Source organism: Astatotilapia calliptera, chromosome 5 (genome assembly GCF_900246225.1).
Source record: "Astatotilapia calliptera chromosome 5, fAstCal1.2, whole genome shotgun sequence".
NCBI classification, from domain to species: Eukaryota; Metazoa; Chordata; class Actinopteri; order Cichliformes; family Cichlidae; genus Astatotilapia; species Astatotilapia calliptera.
The window spans coordinates 2,913,651-2,933,618 of record NC_039306.1 but is presented as its reverse complement, the minus strand read 5'-3'; the positions used below and the strand labels follow the sequence as shown (position 1 = coordinate 2,933,618).

The window sequence follows — 19,968 nt, the reverse complement described above, 5'->3', positions numbered from 1 at the left end:
TCATGGTAATACTTAACAGCAGTGGGAAACTACGCTATCATTTATTCCTCATCACAGAGGATGAGGAATAAATCCTGTCTTTTAGTAACCACTCTAATGTTAAGCTTAAGTGTCCATGGGAAGGGGAACTAGGAATTCGAATACATGAGGAGTCTTGGGAACAGGCTATCACGAGGGTACGATCTTCCACCTCCTGCGCTCGTCTTGGACCTATTCAATTTAAGGTCATACACAGGGCGCATTTCTCTAAGTCTAGACTTTTTGAATTGTAACTAGAAGTGGAAAACAAATGTGATAACTGCCACGGCTCTCCTTGTCACCTTAGCCACGTCTTTTCTGTGTCCTGAGCTGGAAGGTTTCTGGACAGGTATTTTGCTATTATGTCAGCTGTTCTTGGGGTAACTCTTCATTCCTGATTGCTGTATTTGGGATTCCTGATCGCTCACTTACACTTGACTCTACACAAAAAGATATCATAGCCTTCACATCCCTGTTAGCGAGACGTCTAATATTGTTGCAGTGGAAGTCTGTTAAGTATCCAACTATTTCCCGGTGGCTTAAAGATGTTATGTTTTTTTGTTTTGTTTTTTTTAAAAACTTGAAAAAATAAAATATACGTTGAGAGGTTGCAAAGCCAAATTTTTCCGCAAGTGGCAACCCTTTATCTCTTATTTTACTGGTGTAGAGGTATTGCCTGGTTAATTGTATTTCGGTAAGTGCAAGTACTGTGTTGTTTTCTTTTTTCAGTAAAAATATTTGCCAAAAAAAATTGATTCAAAGTTTTTATTTGTAATTTATTGCTTTTCACTGTCATTTTAAAGATGAAGGCCAAAAATTATTTCAGTGTGAGTGCACATTGAAAAAGAAAGCAATCGGAGCCACAGCAGGAATATTAGAGACTTGAGAAATGATAAAAGACAACTGAAGAGCATGACGACAGAAATATATTCTCAGAAAAACAACACCTAACCAAGTCAGGAGGATCACTGTAGGTCTTCAAAATGGAAAGTTTCCAACAGGGTGCGAGCCTCCGGTGCCAGTCAGGAACAGCTCTACACTTTCTTGTATTTCAAATATGTTTGTCTTGTTAGTTTTGAGCTTCTTAAATCAGGGTACTGAGTATAAAAATGTCATTTCAAAATGTCAAGTTAAATTTGATTATGGAACTGAACCTAGATGATAGTTGATGTCCAGCATTTACCTTCCTAACTGAACATTAACGAAGGACAAATCCAAAATTTATCATATCAAAAAATATTTCCTGGTTTTCAAACAGGAAACAAAGATGCTGGGCTTAGCAGCGTCCACTTAAACAGTAAACAACGTTTTTACATTCAGTCCTCCATTTGTGTTAAAGCAGCTGACTTTTATCAACCAATCAGAGCAGAGCAATTAGCTGATGCACTAAACTTTTTTCAAACTCTTCATCTAGGGAGTTTTTCCTTCCCACTGTTGCCAAAGTGCTGCTCATAGGGGGTCATATGATTGTTGGGTTTTTCTCTGTATCTATGAAGCGCCTTGAGGCGACTTATGTTGTGATTTGGCGCTATATAAATAAAATTGAATTGAATTGAATCTAGCTGGAGCTCAGGCAAATAGAGAAGGGTCTGGCTGCAGCCACTGTGGAGCGCCATATTGCAACCTCCACAGTAGCCAGAAACATGTGGATACAGTGGAAACCTTGCAAGTGGATCGTAAAGGTTGGGACAGAGTCTTTCATATGTACATTTGCCGTTAGTAATTTCATAATTCTAGGAATCATCTAATTTGCTTACACTGATCATGTTGGCACTCTGTTTGCGTTACAACAACACTCATTGTTAAATTGTGTTTTTTTTATCGTGCTTCGCAGAGAAACACAGATGGTGGTGGTCAGAGGGCTCGGTGGCGCCAGTGTCCGGCAGCCTCGCCTCTGTCAGTGCGCCCCAGGGCAGCTGTGGCTGCAATGTAGCTGCCATCACCAGTGTGTGGATGTGTGGATGACTGAATGTAGTGTAAAGCGCTTTGGGGTCCTTAAGGACTAGAAAAGCGCTATACAAATGCAGGCCATTTACCATTTACCATTACCATGTGTCCGTTTACTGGCCCTGGTTAAAGTAAGAGAGCTGGATTAAGGGCTTCTGTGGGCGACAAGCCAAAAAATACATATTTTGCATTAGAATATGATTTTTTTGTTGGCTTCAGAGACGGAAAGTAACGAAGTACAAATATTTCATTACTTAAGTAGAATTTTCTGGTATCTGTACTTTACCGCTGTACTTTTTTGTGCCTAATTTATACTTCTACTTCTTACATTTTAGCACAAGTACCTGCACTTTGTACTCCCGACATTTTCAAATCAGGGTCATTACATTATTCCCCCCCCCGCGCACTGTGGAAGCAAGATTACTTTGAATTTTTGTACTTAAAGTACAAAAGCCTGTACTTCTTACTTCCACTTGAGTAAAAAGTTGAGTGAATACTTCTACTTTTACTCGAGTATTTTTAATCAGAGGAATCTAAACTTTAGTAAGGAATGTGTGTACTTTTCTCTGTTTTAGATGCACATATCAATTTGGAGTTCTGCCTCCAAGCCAGAATTGCAGGAATGCACCACGTGTTGCCTGTTTCACTGCCCTCTGTCCCCCACTTTCAGCCCTGCTGTCAGGGCAAAGATTGAGGAGCAAATAAATGGACACATTAAAAATGCTTTGTTGGTGTTAAATATACCTCATAGTTAAAGTTATAAATATGCCCTTCTTTTCAGCACTTCTGCAGTCTCTTTGTTGACTTACAAGTTGCTTTTCACATTGTACAGTTCAGTGCATCAGCAAGAGAATAAAGTGTGTTTTTATTAAGAATATTTGTATTTCCTGTTCACCACATTTCTTGACAGCTCTTGTGATCCACACCATTTTGCTTTCATTACTGAGGATGGCTTGGATGTTTTTCTTAATATGTACAATCTGATTGTTGGATAAACTGATTGCATTCTATACAACTGCATTTAAATTACATGTGGGGGTTTTCCTCTCTCACAGACAAAATGATATGCTGATGCAGGACACTTTGATGATGATGATGATGACTTTCACTGCCCTGTCTGTAACATGACCACCATACGGCGTGGGGATATGGCACGGCATTTATTGTCATGTCAGCATTCTTCAATGCCAAGTCAGCCACCGCTATCAGGACTGCTCTCCGCTGCACTCTCCGAGGAGCCCCGCCTCCCTCCCGCTGCACTCTCCGAGGACCCCCGCCTCCCTCCCGCTGCACTCTCTGAGGACCCCCGCCTCCCTCTTGATGTCTTGTCTCCAGCATCTAAACCATTTTCTGAATCTTCAGTAGAACATTCATGTGCTCCTCCCTCTGTGCTAAATGAAACTGCGGCTTATAGAAAGTCCATGAAAATGAAACGCCCTCACTGTGGTCTTAGTGTTCTTAAAAAAAACTTCAAGGCTCACATGATGAGGAGCCATTCAAACACATCAATGTTTGCCTGGCCTGTCATCTGCACTGTGTTTGTGTAGAGGGACTTCCTCCTCTTTGTTTTCCAGTTTGCAGAGGACATGGAGCTCTTTTTAAAAGCATGTGCTGATGAGCAGGGACTACAGGTCAATGCGATGTTTGACATTTAATGGGCAGATGAAGGCCCCGGCTGTTTGTTTGTTTGTTTTTTTATGTGTTGTTTGGGGTTTTTTTTGTTGCATTGTTTGCCATATGTGACCATTTTTGCTGTGTTGTGCAAATGTAATGAAACTTGTAATGAAACCCATTATAACCACCTTTTTTAATTCCTTGCTGTTGACAGTACTAAATCATATAAATTAGGTAAAACTGCTTTCATTCTAAACTCAACACATGTAAATTGTATTTTTTTTTTAATTACGTCATTTACCCATTTTTGGCCAAACAATCAATTTTATGTAATTCTGATTTTCAAATAAGGGTGTTTGATGGCTTACCGCACTGCAATGGACATTTCAGCACAAATATGTGTTTGCAAGATGTAGCTTGCCATCACCAGTGTGTGAATGTGTGTGTGAATGGGTGGATGACTGGATATGTAAAGCGCTTTGGGGTCCTTAGGGACTAGTAAAGCGCTATATAAATACAGGCCATTTACCATTTACCATTTAGTAGGCAGCAGCAGGGGGATTTTCCTGGTTTGATCCAGGAGCTGAAGCTTACAGACATATTTCAGGATGTCAGGGGGGCCATTTGAGCTCTCGCTGGCAGAGCTGGGACCACAACTGAGGAGCCAGAGGAATCAGCTCCAGACTTTTGAGGGACTGTGCAGATCAACTCTGTGAGGTTATCTTTAACCTCAGTCTCAGCCTGGAGAGGGTCTCCATTCTGTGGAAGACCTCTTGTTTGGTGCCTGTCCCAAAGACAACGCAACCCAAGGAGCCAAACCACTTCAGACTCGTTGCCCTGACTTCACACCTGATAAAGACCATGGAGAGGATCATACTACACCACTTTCGCCCACCAGTTGGGAGAGATCTAGACCCGCTGCAGTTTGCCTACCAGCCTAACATCGGGGTGGATGACGCGGTCACCTACCTGCTGCATCGGGCCTTCTATCATCTGGAGAGCGCCAGATGCACTGTGAGAGTCATGTTTTTTGATTTTACCAGTGCCTTCAATACAATCCAACCCTCAGTGCTAAGGGAGAAGATGCAGGGATTGGTGGGAATGGACCATCAGCTGTCCTCGTGGATTATTGACTACCTCACCAGAAGACCCCAGTATGTGAGGCTACGGGACTGTGTCTGAGGTGGTAGTCTGTAGCACGGGGGTCCCATAAGGAACAGTACTCACCCCTTTAATCTTCACCCTGTACACTGCGGACTTCAGTTATAACACGGACACTTGCCATATCCAGAAGTTCTTAGACAACACTGACATTGTGGACTGTCTACTGGAGTACATCGAGCAGGTTTTGGAGGAGAGGATGTTGTCTAAGCTAACATCCATCATGGACAACAGCTCCCATCCCCTGCGTGAGACTGGACGAGCACCGAGCAGCTCGTTCAGCAGTAGACTTTTACACCCACAGCGTAGGAAGGAGCGCTACCGCAGGTCATTCTTACCAGCAGCTGTCAGACTCTATAACACTCATTTTATATTAAATCTTAATATAAATGAGTAACAGTAGGTGGACATTAGGTAAGGCTGCACTTTTTGCAGCGATCTCGTATAAAAAACTATTCGGCGCATATATAAAACAGGTCCGCGGCTCCGAACCATAGTAAAGGGACCTCTGGCTAATACGTCGGGTTCGTGTCGGGCTCGTAGAGCCTCTTAATGAGTGTTTTGTTTGGGTTTCCACCGGCATGGAATTACCAAAAATAGAGAGGACATAGCCGAACATATGAAACAGGAAAATACCGCTGTGTAACCCATTTATTTCAGCAAAGCATTCTGACCCCTCACACCTTCTTAACAGTTGACCTGTCACACTGCTCCAGACTGCAGCTGCACCTTATGTACATTTTGTAGTATTCATTCCACCTCATTCATTTCTGTATTTTATGTATATAAGTTAGATTCGTTATTTATAGTTGGTTTACACAGCTTTGTGTATGTATGTGTAATGTGTATATATAGACACTTGTGTGTGTGTGTGTGTGTGTGTGTGTGTGTGTGTGTGTGTGTGTGTGTGTGTGTGTGTGTGAGATTTACATTGCTGTGCTTGAGAGCCACCATCTACCGGAACCAAATTCCCTGTATGTGTCTGCACATATACTTGGCCAATAAACACGATTCTGATTCTGATTCTGAATACTACCGTTTTAAACGGTAACTGTAACAGAATACAGTTACTCATATTTTGTATTTTAAATACGTAACACCGGCACATGTACTCCGTTACTCTCCAACACTGCCTGTAAAGCACTCACTAACAAAACAGGAAACTGAATATCTGCTGAAACAGATCAGAGCCCCTGGAGCTGTACCCAAACTGGAAAACCTTAAAGGTTACTAGCAAGTCTCCTTAACTGAACATGCTTCCAACATTTAAGCCATCATCAGATGACTTTTTATACTCTCATAGCATTTGATATCAGTAATGCTCATGTTACCTTTCAGAGGCTGATAAAGTTCTGAGTGGCCTCTCCAACTGCAGTGCCTATTTGGATGACCTGGTGGTTTATCCGGAAACTCGGCAAGATCATTTGACATGGGCAGGTACAGCCCATGAAGTCCAACTTTGTTGCGCTTAAAGATTATTCCACAACTAAAACAATGCGTGAGCTGCATAGGTTTCTGGGAATGGTTGGTTATTACAGCAAATCTGCAGAAATTTCTCCTCCACGGTCCAACCATTAACCATTAACTAGTCTTAATTGCCCCTTGGGAATAATAATATAAAAAATAAAGTCTTTCTGATTCTAATCTACTGTCCAAGATTGTTGTGACTTCAGGAGAGTGCACACCCAACATGCTCCTCTGACCATTGACGGAGCGTCTGTGGAGAGAGTGAGCAGCACCAAGTTCTTGGGTGTGCACATCACAGAGGATCTCTCCTGGACGAACAACACCACAGCACTGGCCAAGAAATCACAGCAGCGTCTCTTCTTTCTCCGCAAACTAAGAAGAGCAGGAGCACCAGCCCCCATCATGCACACTTTCTACAGAGGCACCATCGAGAGCATCCTGTCGAGCTGCATCACTGTGTGGTTTGGAGCCTGCAATGCGTCCTGTCATAGAACCCTCCAACGCATAATGAGAGCTGCAGAGAGGATCATTGGTGTCTCTCTCCCCTCCCTCCAGGACATTTACAGCACCCGTCTCACTAAAAAAGCCCTTTGCATAGCGGCTGATCCCACGCACCCAATGCAAAGCTTCTTCAAGCTGCTGCCGTCAGGGAGGAGACTGCGGAGTCTCCAGGCCAGGACCAGCAGACTGAAGGACAGCTTCATCCATCAGGCTGTCAGGAAGCTTAACTCCCTCCCGATTCTGCCCCCCTCTCCCCTCTCTCCTCCATGGTCTCACTGAACTCTGTCACACACACACACACACACACACACACACACACACACACACACACACACACACACACACACACTCTCTCTCTCTCTCTCTGACTCACTCACTGGCCTGCACCAGTTACCAGTCACTTTGTGGAGCATTGGACTGCCATTACCTCATAAGACTTTGTTGTTATGCTATTGTAACCCAGAGTGATTTCCTGCACTTATTTCCTGCCATTGAACGCATCACAAATGCATGACTCCAACCACATGACTTTGCTCAGCCAATCGAATGGCATGTAGGTCATAGTAAGCCTGTCCCGGCTTCCTCCCGTCAGATGCGTGGAGGCAAGCCAGGTGACAGAGCTGTTGCAGGTGTGTATTGGCAAACATTTGCTTTTCCCGTTTTAATGCATTTTCTTAACACCAACTAACTTATGCAACTTAGATGCTGATTACTGTGAGCCAGAGCCATAATGTTGTTGTGCACTGAACAGAATGGAATTGGTGAGTTTGAACTTTTAATTGACTGTTTGTATTGCTACCAGCTGACCCTAATCGGCTGCTGCCGGTCCAAACAATTTGATTTTGATTTGACTGATAGTTGTTGAATAACAAATGTTGTGGAGCTACATAGTATGTATGTATGTAGCAGTTGAAATGTTTTCAGTTAAATCCTTATTGGTTAGAAATATTATATTTAACCAATATATTGTTTGTTTATTTTTATAAATTGTGTACACAGGAACAAGAATAACTTAATGTATTTAGCTTAATTGGCTGACATTTTTGTATGTTATTCTTGTGATTTCTTATTGGCCTTGTTTATTTAATGCAGGCCAGGTGAACCTTTTTTGGGTATGGAAAAGGATGGCGAGCCAATGAACGGCTAGGAGCAGGACTCATTCTGCATTGAAGCTTCCACTGGACTGGTAGGAAGCTATCAAAGGCGACGCTCTGTCCCGTAATTTCCGAATACACTGATTTCCACAATCATACACACCAGTTCCCCCGTTTATGGACAATAGCGCTTGGACATTGCTCATGGATATTCAGATAAAACTCATGGACTTCAGTGTGGATCAGTGTTTTCGATGTTAACATGTGTTATTTATGGGGAACTTTTTTTTTGAGAATCTTTATTGCTTGGTATAAGCCGGAAGAATTTGCTTAGTTGTTTTTGTGCACCCCCACTGGGTTTTTCTATTAATTAAATAGCTACAGCAGGAATGATTATTTAAGCTTTCATTTTCTTTTCTTAATTTTCTTTGCTTTCGGTTAAATACATGGTACCTGCAAAAGCATTTTGTGTTGTGTGTATTTAATTACTGCCCATCAGCTCCGGTAGCATTCCTAAATCTTCTGATTAATAATAACCACAAAATCACACTCAATCCCTAGCCTGTATTAACTCATTAGCGCTACATCAGTGTTACATTACTTGGCGAGCCAGCCAGGAGCTGATTTGGTTAGTAATTAATATATATTCAAACTCACCAATTCATTTTTCCCCATAATGGAAGTTTTTGAGACACTTGCCATTAAGATCCCAAATGCGGTTTTAGTTGACGGAGTAACTGAGCACTCAGTTAATGAAGTTGTACATTTCCTTGAACAGTATGGTGACATAGCTCGCAAGGTTACTATAGATTCACCAGAATCTGAATTTAATGACATGCTTGTCGCTGAGTACGCTTCGGGTTTATCTTTAACGCGGTTGTCTCAGTTGCTACCGCACACATCTATGTCAGATTCAGGTGACAAACTCCATATTGAAAGTCTATCTGAAGTTTATGCATCAAAAGTTAGTGGTTCCAAGACAAATACTTACTTGGCAGACTTAAAAAGAATAGCCAAATTATCTGGGAGGGATTATGCAGAAGTCCTCAGTGAGGGGATGACCCAGATACGCCGGTCCCTTGCAGAGCTCAACCCAGAGACTCCAGTGGTTGCAAAACCAGAACTAGAAGATTCAAACCCTCCCGATTCAGTCTTTCCTTCTTCACTACCAGCCCCTCTTCCATCTAAGTCCCCTTCTGTTGCCAGTAGTGCTGAAGCGCACGGCGGAGAGAGGCATTCTGCCTCCATTCCAGCGGCTGATCTCAACCCTCCTGAAGTACAACGCTATGTTGTGGAACACGTTGTTCGGAGTGGGGACAGCTCGCTGCATGCATTCCATCGACTGAGAGCGTTTTCTGGTAAAGTGCCCAGGCCAATTCAAGAGACAGATTATGATATATGGCGGTCAGGGGTCGAATTAGCCCTGAAAGATCCATCTATATCTGATCTGCAGCGCACCAGACTGATTCGTGACAGTCTACTGCCTCCTGCCTGTAATATGGTAAAACATCTCAGCCTTGACACACCACCAGAGGTCTATATGAAACAACTTGACTCAGCCTATGGCACTGTGCAAGATGGAGATGAGTTATACGCCAAGTTCATGGACACCTTCCAGGACAGCGGAGAAAAGCCTTCGGCCTATTTGCAACGTCTGCAGGTGGTATTACAGCATGCAGCAAAAAGAGGGGGTGTTTTAGAGAAAGACATAGACAACCGACTGTTGAATCAATTCTGCAGGGGATGTTGGGATAACAATTTAATATCGGAACTCCAACTTAAGCAAAAGAAGCACAACCCCCCCAAATTTACTGAGCTTCTATTACTCCTTCGAACTGAAGAGGACAGAGAGGCAGCAAAGACATTAAGGATGAAACAGCATTTGGGACCGACAAAACAGAAAGCCACCACTAATGCCCAGTTTGCCAATACTGGAGAAGAAACTAACCTCTGTGCTGCGCTAACCACTCTGACTAAACGGCTCTCACAACAGATGGCAGCTATACAACAGCAGCTTTCAGCTTTGACAGCACAGCAGTGTAATGTCAAACCACCGGTTGCTGCCTGCCCAGCTCCAAAGCTCTATGGGCCTAAGAAGGTTGGTAAGAATCCAAAACCTAGCGTCTCCAGCCCTAAACCAGGGTTTTGCTTCCGCTGTGGAGAAGATGGTCACATTAAGCCACAATGTGAAAATGCACCCAATTCAGCATTGGTAAGTGCCAAGCGGAAGCAATTTGACAGCAAACAAAAGTGGCAGAAGCAAAAGTCCTCTGCTTCTGAGGATTTAAACTAGTTCCAGTTCCTGTTGAGGGGCAAACAGGAGCTGAGCTGGACCAACCTTGTCCCGCTGAGAACAAAAAGCATGCCAAGTGTGCAAAGTCGCAGACAAAGATCCACACTAGATTACCACCAGGATTAGTTGGATCCAGATGTACAGCAGAAGTCAACATTGCAGGTTGCAACTGCCCGTGTCTACTGGATACTGGTTCCCAGGTTACCACAATTCCAGTTTCATTCTATAATGAGCATCTCTCCGATCAGCCAGTCCACCCATTGAATGAGCTTCTTCATGTGGAGGGGGCTGCTGGTCAATGTGTTCCATACCTTGGGTATGTTGAGGTTGCCATGACATTTCCAAAAGACTTTCTTGGGAGTGACTTCCCAGTTCAAACGCTTGCACTTGTTGTTCCTGATGTGAGACCTGATTTTCCAACCTCAGTACTTATTGGCATGAATACACTTGAAATTCTTTATGAACAATTCTCTTCTAGTAACTGTTCATCATTCCAGCCTACCTCTTACGGGTACAGAGCAGTTCTGCAAACTCTCCAAGTGACGTGCCAACAGAATTGTAATGATCATCTTGGTGTTGTGACCACCCTTAGTAAATCGCCTGTGCTAATTTCAGCTGGCTGCACAGTTGTGGTCGAGGGTTCTGCCAAGCTTCTCAGCCCATCTAGTCAATGTGTTGTCATTCAGCACCCGGGTTCAGGCCTACCGGGTGGTTTGTGTGTCAGTAATTGTCTAGTCGCTCTTAAAGGTGGTACACATACTCAGGTTCCAGTTGTTGTGTCAAACAGAACAGAGCAAGACATCTATATACCAGCTTTGAGTGTCATTGCAGAGCTGGGAGCCTATGACTGCATAGTCTCTGAGCACAGTGTGACCAACCCCCCAGATCGGGAGATGGTGTCAACACCACTCACTTTCAAATTTGGCGAGTCACCAATACCAGCAGAATGGAGAGAACGGATCACAACAAAACTAAATGCCATGTCTGAAGTTTTTTCACATCATGACTTGGATTTTGGTTGCACTAAGGAAGTGAAGCATCACATCAAGCTCCATGACAATACCCCTTTTAAACACAAAGCAAGACCTATTCATCCCCAGGACATAGAAGCTGTTCGTAAACATCTTCGAGAGCTTCTAGATACTGGTGTTATCAGGGAGTCGGAGTCATCATTTTCATCACCAATAGTGGTTGTCAAGAAGAAAAATGGAGACATTCGACTATGTATTGACTACCGCAAACTCAACCTGCAAACGATCAAGGATGTGTACGCATTGCCCAACTTGGAGGAATCGTTTACAGCACTCACTGGATCGAAATGGTTCTCTGTGCTTGATCTCAAATCTGGTTATTATCAGATAGAGATGGATGAAGCTGATAAAGCCAAAACCGCTTTTGTGACGCCAATTGGGTTTTGGGAGTTCAACCGAATGCCTCAAGGAGTTACTAATGCACCTTCAACGTTCCAAAGACTCATGGAGAAGTGCATGGGAGACTTGCACTTGAAAGAGGTCCTCGTGTTTTTGGATGATTTGATCATATTCTCCAACACTCTTGAGGAGCACGAAGACCGTTTGCTGAGGGTGTTGAATCGCCTGAGAGAATTTGGGTTAAAACTTTCTCCAGAAAAATGCAAATTCTTTCAGACATCCGTCCGATACTTGGGCCACATTGTTTCAGAAAATGGTGTTGAGACAGACCCAGAAAAGGTTGCCACCTTGAAATCCTGGCCAATTCCAACCAACCTGAAGACCTTGAAATCTTTTCTGGGATTCGCTGGCTACTATAGGCGTTTTATTAAGGGATATGCCATGATTGCCAAGCCACTCAACAACCTCACACGTGGATATCCATCCACACACAAAAGCTCCAAAAATGAGACTTCTAAGAGCTCACAGTTTGATCCCAAGCACTCCTTTGGTTCCAGGTGGAGTCCTGAATGTCAGTTGGCTTTTGATACCCTCATTGACAAACTTACCACTGCACCAGTTCTAGGTTTTGCTGATCCGGCACTGCCTTACATTCTCCACACAGATGCCAGCACCAACGGATTGGGCGCTGCCCTTTACCAAGAGCAAGAGGGGAGACTTAGGGTGATAGCCTATGCTAGTAGGGGGTTGTCATCCAGTGAAAGTCGTTACCCAGCTCACAAGCTTGAATTCTTGGCACTGAAGTGGAGCGTGACAGAAAAATTTCATGATTACTTGTACGGAGCAAGCTTTACAGTAGTCACGGATAACAACCCACTTACCTATATCTTGACATCAGCAAAGTTGGATGCTACCGGCCATCGTTGGCTGGCTGCTCTTTCTACATTCTCGTTCAAGATACAGTATCGAGCAGGCAAGCAAAACCTGGATGCAGATGCACTTTCCCGTCTGCCCCATGATGGTACTTCCTCTGGGGAACCTGCTCAAAAAGATGAGGAGCTAATTAATCAGTTTACTCAACAACATCTCTCAAGCAGCAGTGATGGTGAAATATCAGCTGAAGTTGTCGATGCGATTTGCCAAAGTGGTGTTGTCAGGACCCAAGCTGAGAATAGTTTGGTTGAATCCCTGTCCATCAACACAGCAGTGCTTCCTGAGAATTACTCAGAAGATTCACATGGACTTCCTGTTATTTCCACCATATCCCAATCTGAGCTTTATGAAAAACAGAGAACTGATCCAACTCTTCAGGAGGTTATTCACCAGTTGGAGTCAGGAGAAAAAGTTCCTCTGACAGCCAGGAAAGAGCTTCCTGAAATTCCTCTTCTCCTTCGCGAACTGAACAAATTGGAGCTGATTGATGGTATCCTCTATAGGATAAGATATGAAAATGAACAACCATCATACCAACTGGTCCTTCCGACAGAACTGCGGCAAACTGTTCTCCACAGCCTCCACAATGATATGGGCCACCTGGGAGTGGAACGGACCCTTGACCTTGCCAGGACTCGGTTCTATTGGCCAAGAATGGCAGTGGATGTGGAAAATAAAATAAAAACCTGTGGCCGGTGTATTCGCCGGAAAAGCTTGCCGGAGAGAGCTGCTCCTCTGGTTAACATTCGGACATCACGTCCGCTTGAACTCATTTGTATGGATTTCCTCAGTCTCGAGCCCGATACTAGCAACACCAAAGACATCCTGGTACTGACAGATCATTTTACCAAATATGCCCTTGCCATTCCAACACCAAACCAAAAGGCAAAAACTGTGGCTAACTGTCTTTGGGAAAACTTCATTGTTTATTATGGAATTCCAGAAAGACTCCATACAGATCAAGGGCCAGACTTTGAGTCGAAATTGATAAAGGAGTTATGCGCCCTGTTGGGAGTCCAAAAGTGTCACACAACACCGTACCATCCAAGAGGAAACCCAGTAGAGAGGTTTAATCGCACTCTACTGGCCATGTTGGGAACTCTTGAATTCAAACAGAAATCCAAATGGAAACAGTTTGTGAAACCACTTGTCCATGCCTACAACTGTACTAAAAATGAAGTCACTGGCTACACCCCATACGAACTAATGTTTGGACGTTGTCCTCGTCTCCCCATTGACCTCGCTTTTAATCTTCCTGTACGTGAGAAAGAACAACAGACACATTCACAGTATGTGCAAGACTTAAAAGCTAGGTTGAAAGAAAGTTATCTGCTATCTTCAAAGAATGCTGCAAAGAACGCTGAGAGGAACAAGACTCGATTTGACCAACGTATTATACCGTCCAAGCTAGAAGTTGGAAGCAGAGTTTTGGTACGGAACATGAGGCTGAGGGGCAAACATAAACTCGCTGACAAATGGGAACCAGATGTCTTTGTAGTGCTGAAATGTGCCAAAGATCTCCCCGTCTACACTGTAAAACCAGAATGCAAAGACGGCCCAATTCGCACATTGCACAGAGATCTCCTTCTTCCGTGTGGGTTTCTTCCTGCAACAGAGTCAGGACCATCAGATGAGACTATTCCAATCACACCCTCTTTAACTCGTCAACAGGCCAAGAAACAACAGGAATCTCCTGAGTACTTTGTTGAAGAGAATGTATTTGAACCGACCTTTGTCCACCTTGCCCCGCTCCCAATGGAGTTTAGAGTGGAGAAGTCTCTCAATCCCCTACAGTCTTTTCCCAGTGGTGAGGAGGAAAGACTTCCTCCAACATCTACACCTGAAATGGAATCAGCTGGAGAAGCTCTGTCAGGATCCCAGAGGGAAGACCCATTGGAGTTTGATGCTGATGAAACATCAGGGGAAGATTTGCTTGAAATCTTACCCGAACCCATTCTTGAAACCATGTCTACAGACTTGTCCGATCCTGGAGTCTCTGACAACTTAGCGGCCGAACCTAGTCCTATGACATTACCAACTCTTAATTGCTCAGATTCGGTTATTGACCCCCCTTTGAGGCGGTCAACGCGTCACAGATCACCACCTAGGCGACTGCAGTATGCCCGCTTAGGCAATCCATTGATATCAGTTGTTCAGTCTCTGTTTCATAGTCTGTCAGATGCTTTAACCACCGCAACCACCAATTCTAACCCTTCAGTCGTACATATTGTGTAGTGTTGTCATGCAACGGGACGTGCATGTATTCAAGGGGGGAGGGTGTAACCCAGAGTAATTTCCTGCACTTATTTCCTCCCATTGAACGCATCACAAATGCATGACTCCAACCACATGACTTTGCTCAGCCAATCGAATGGCATGTAGGTCATAGTAAGCCTGTCCCGGCTTCCTCCCGTCAGATGCGTGGAGGCAAGCCAGGTGACAGAGCTGTTGCAGGTGTGTATTGGCAAACATTTGCTTTTCCCGTTTTAATGCATTTTCTTAACACCAACTAACTTATGCAACTTAGATGCTGATTACTGTGAGCCAGAGCCATAATGTTGTTGTGCACTGAACAGAATGGAATTGGTGAGTTTGAACTTTTAATTGACTGTTTGTATTGCTACCAGCTGACCCTAATCGGCTGCTGCCGGTCCAAACAATTTGATTTTGATTTGACTGATAGTTGTTGAATAACAAATGTTGTGGAGCTACATAGTATGTATGTATGTAGCAGTTGAAATGTTTTCAGTTAAATCCTTATTGGTTAGAAATATTATATTTAACCAATATATTGTTTGTTTATTTTTATAAATTGTGTACACAGGAACAAGAATAACTTAATGTATTTAGCTTAATTGGCTGACATTTTTGTATGTTATTCTTGTGATTTCTTATTGGCCTTGTTTATTTAATGCAGGCCAGGTGAACCTTTTTTGGGTATGGAAAAGGATGGCGAGCCAATGAACGGCTAGGAGCAGGACTCATTCTGCATTGAAGCTTCCACTGGACTGGTAGGAAGCTATCAAAGGCGACGCTCTGTCCCGTAATTTCCGAATACACTGATTTCCACAATCATACACACCAGTTCCCCCGTTTATGGACAATAGCGCTTGGACATTGCTCATGGATATTCAGATAAAACTCATGGACTTCAGTGTGGATCAGTGTTTTCGATGTTAACATGTGTTATTTATGGGGAACTTTTTTTTTGAGAATCTTTATTGCTTGGTATAAGCCGGAAGAATTTGCTTAGTTGTTTTTGTGCACCCCCACTGGGTTTTTCTATTAATTAAATAGCTACAGCAGGAATGATTATTTAAGCTTTCATTTTCTTTTCTTAATTTTCTTTGCTTTCGGTTAAATACATGGTACCTGCAAAAGCATTTTGTGTTGTGTGTATTTAATTACTGCCCATCAGCTCCGGTAGCATTCCTAAATCTTCTGATTAATAATAACCACAAAATCACACTCAATCCCTAGCCTGTATTAACTCATTAGCGCTACATCTTACCGTATATTACTAAATCTCCTTTTGCACTATTTGCCTATTTGCACTACTCTGCCTGGTTTACACTCAATGTCATTTACCCTTACTTGAATATTGTATATTGTATAGCTTTCTTGGTATAATCGCATTGTATTTATTTAAATTTTTACTTTTTAATTATTTTACTTGCATTTCTTAATCACTCTCTTAGATTCTCCACACGGAGCGGACATTCCCGGACTCTCTCATCATTGCTCTTGGGGACTTTAACAAAGCCAATCTGAGCCATGAGCTTCCAAAATATAAGCAGTATATTAAATGCCCGACCAGAGAGGAGAGGACATTGGACCACTGTTACAGTACGATCAGCGGGGCCTATCGCGCGGTGCCCCGCGCTTCACTCTGACTTTCTGACCACGTCATGATCCACCTAATCCCCGCGTACAGACAGAGGCTGAAGCTCTCCAAACCTGTCGTGAGGACTAAAAAACTGTGGAGCAACGAGGCTGTGGAGGAGCTTCGCACGTGTTTGGAGACCACAGACTGGGACACATTGAAGGCTGCTTCTAACAGCTTGGACGAGTTTACGGACACTGTCACCTCCTATATCCACTTCTGTGAGGACAGCATTGTGCCATCACGCACCAGGGTGAGTTATAACAATGACAAACCCTGGTTTACTCCTAAACTCAAAAAGCTGTGGCTGGAAAAGAGAAAGGCGTTCAGAAGCGGAGACAGGGACTGCTACAGAGAGGCCAAGTACAGGTTCACTAAAGAAGTGGACATTGCTAAACATCAGCACTCTGAGAAGATGCAGCAGCAGATCTCAGAGAATGACTCGGCCTCTGTGTGGAAAGGTTTTTAGGAATATCACAAACTACAAGCCTAAAACCCCCCACTCCACTGATGACTTGCTCTTAGCCAACACCCTTAACGACTTCTACTGCCATTTAGACGAGCCATCAGGCAGCCTTCACACCTCCAACGACCCCAACAATAGAGGCACTTTGGACACTCATTCCCCCACCTCTCCCCCCTCCATATAGCCATCACCACCTTCAAACTGTTCACCTGCAACACCCGCCCCCTCACCCCACACAAAAGAGGATTTCACACCACCTCCTCTCACCACAACTCTTCATATTCATGAAGCAGATGTGAGGAAGCAGTTTAAGAGTCTGAATGCTCGGAAAGCTCCCGGCCCAGACGGCGTGTCTCCTGCCACCCTCAGACACTGTGCAAACGAGCTGGCCCCAGTGTTTTCTGGCATCTTCAACTCCTCACTGCAGGCATTTCATGTGCCTGCCTGCTTCAAGTCCTCCACCATAATCCCTGTCCCCAAGAAACCTAGGATCACTGGACTAAATGACTACAGACCCGTGGCTCTGACATCTGTGGTCATGAAGTCATTTGAGCGCCTAGTTCTCTCCCATCTCAAGACCCTCACGGCCCCCCTCCTGGACCCCCTGCAGTTTGCATATAGAGCCAACAGGTCTGTAGACGACGCCATCAACATGGCCCTACACTTCATCCTGCAGCATCTGGACTCCCCAGGAACCTACGCCAGGATCCTGTTTGTGGACTTCAGCTCTGCCTTCAACACCATCCTTCCAGACCATCTCCGAGGCAAGCTTTCCCAGATGAATGTGCCTGATCCCATCTGCCGGTGGATCACTGACTTCCTGACGGACAGGAAGCAGCACGTGAGGCTGGGAAAGAATGTCTCGGACTCCCGGACCATCAGCACCGGCTCCCCTCAGGGCTGTGTTCTTTCTCCTCTGCTCTTCTCCCTGTACACCAACTGCTGCACCTCCACCCACCAGTCTGTCAAGCTAATCAAGTTCGCAGATGACACCACTGTTATTGGGCTCATCTCTGACGGGGATGAGTCTGCCTACAGGAGGGAGGTTGAACGTCTGGTGTCTTGGTGCAGCCACAACAACCTGGTGCTGAATGCCCAGAAGACAGTGGAGATTATTGTGGACTTCAGGAAGCACACAGCCCCACTCCCCCCCATCATCCTGACTGACACCCCCATCACCTCTGTGGACTCATTCCGCTTCCTGGGTACCACCATCACCCAGGACCTGAAGTGGGAGCCCACCATCACCTCCGTCATCAAGAAAGCCCAGCAGAGGATGTACTTCCTGAGGCAGCTGAAGAAATTCAACCTGCCAACACGGACGATGATGCAGTTCTACACTGCAATCATCGAGTCCATCCTCACCTCCTCCATCACCGTGTGGTACGCTGGAGCCACTATCAGGGACAAACAGAGACTGCAGCGTGTTGTGCGCTCTGCTGAGAAGGTGATTGGCTGCAGACTCCCATCTCTGCAGGACCTGTACACCTCCAGGACATTGCGGCGTGCAGCTCGGATCTCAGCTGACCCTTCTCACCCTGGACACAGTCTGTTTGACCTGCTCCCCTCAGGCAGGAGGCTCCGGTCCATTCGCACCAGAACCTCTCGCCATAAGAACAGTTTCTTCCCCTCTGCTGTTGGACACATGAACAATAACCACATGACTGTCCCCGCCACTAACACATGACCCTACGCTGTGTCACTGCATCATTTCATGTTTGGCACCGATCACCACCTGCACTCATGTATATATCTTTCTACGTAGCACTCATGTATATATCTCATGTATATCTCATGCACATATCTTTCTTTCTACATAGCACTTTAATTCTTATTGTTTGCACTGAAGCACCGCAGCAATTTCCTAATGTTGTAAACCTCAACATCTGGCAATAAACCCCATTCTGATTCTGATTCTGATATTTAAATGTTCTTTTGCTATTTCATCTAGGGTTTGAGAGTAACAAAATTTCTATTCTCTGTATGTCCTGTACATGTGGTAGAATTGACAAATAAAGTTGACTTTGACTTTGACTTTGACAAAGGTTGATTTTGTTTGGTCAGATGAGTGTCAGGGTGCTTGTGAAAGTGCTAAATCCCTCCTTTGCCACACCCCATGCTCGCTGCACCTGAGTTGACCTGACCTTTCAAATTGGAAGTTGGGGCTGGAGCAGTGCTGTTGCTGGAAGATGTGCAGGGTTTGGACCACCCTGTTTGCTATTTCTCCTGCAAGTTTAACAAAAATCAGCTCAATTATTCCACTATTGAAAAGGAAACTATGGGTTTGTTGTTGGCTCTTCAGCACCTCCAAGTTTACCTGCAGTCCAGTATTTTGCCTATCGTTGTGCACACTGATTGTTTTCCTTTCACGTATATTAAACCACAACCAGGGCCTCATGTGACAGGCTCTGCTGACGCAGGAATACACTCTAGACATTCAACATAAAAAGGGAACTGAAAATATTCTGGCCGATGACCTTTTCAGGTTGTATGATTTTGGTTTTTGGTTTTCATAAGCTGAAAAATGCTAAAATTTAAGTTTTCAGCAATGCTTACCATATTTAGAGAGCCCGATTGGCAACAAGCATTAAAAGTAATCTTCCCCTGATGTCTACTCTGAAATCACAGCAGCAGTAAATTTGCAGCAGGTCTGTGAAGCATGGAGTTACTGGAAGATTATGTCTTATTTATTATCTTTCAAAATACATAAGCATGTGTGTTAGCACTGACCTATCAAATCGTCCATACAGTCTTCCACAAACACCTGGGGAAAAAACAATAACCTGCTAAAGATTACATGTAGTAGATGAGCAGGTGCAAGCTGATAGTGTCACAGTAAGAAGATGCTCCAGTGACCGTGCAGAGTCACATTTAGTTAAATAACCAGAATATTAAAAAACATATAAACAGAGTTCATTGATACTGCTGCAGCCTCTAGAACAGGGGTGTCAAACTCAAATACACAGTGGGCCAAAATTCAAAACTGGAACAAAGTCGCGGGCTAACATTAATATTTATTGAAAAAAAAATCTTCCTCCAGATATAAGAATGAATCTTTTCTTATGGACTCAAATAAGTTTTGCTGGAAAACTGAATATGGAACAAGCAAAGCTTAATACTAAACAATATATATATTAGCTGTATAATACCAGTAGGCCAGCTCTAATAGTAATTTGGTATGGCTTCGCGGGCCAAATGTAATTAGGCTGCGGGCCAAATTT

The 19,968-nt window shown here is 44.1% G+C and overlaps 1 protein-coding gene across 2 annotated transcripts; it reads left to right on the top strand.

Moving 5' to 3' along the window:
- Positions 1–7,118: 7,118 nt before the first annotated feature.
- Positions 7,119–10,502, top strand: LOC113021850 (uncharacterized). 2 transcript variants are annotated; one of them, XM_026166636.1, is made up of 3 exons: positions 7,119–7,337; positions 7,411–7,469; positions 7,801–10,502. In XM_026166636.1, exon 3 carries the CDS (start codon positions 8,479–8,481, stop codon positions 10,093–10,095), a length of 1,617 nt encoding a protein of 538 aa, XP_026022421.1. In that variant the 5' UTR covers positions 7,119–7,337; positions 7,411–7,469; positions 7,801–8,478; the 3' UTR covers positions 10,096–10,502. The 2 variants fall into 2 exon arrangements, with proteins under 2 accessions (XP_026022421.1, XP_026022420.1); XM_026166635.1 differs by having other exon boundaries at positions 7,119–7,469.
- The last annotated feature ends 9,466 nt before the right edge of the window (positions 10,503–19,968 follow it).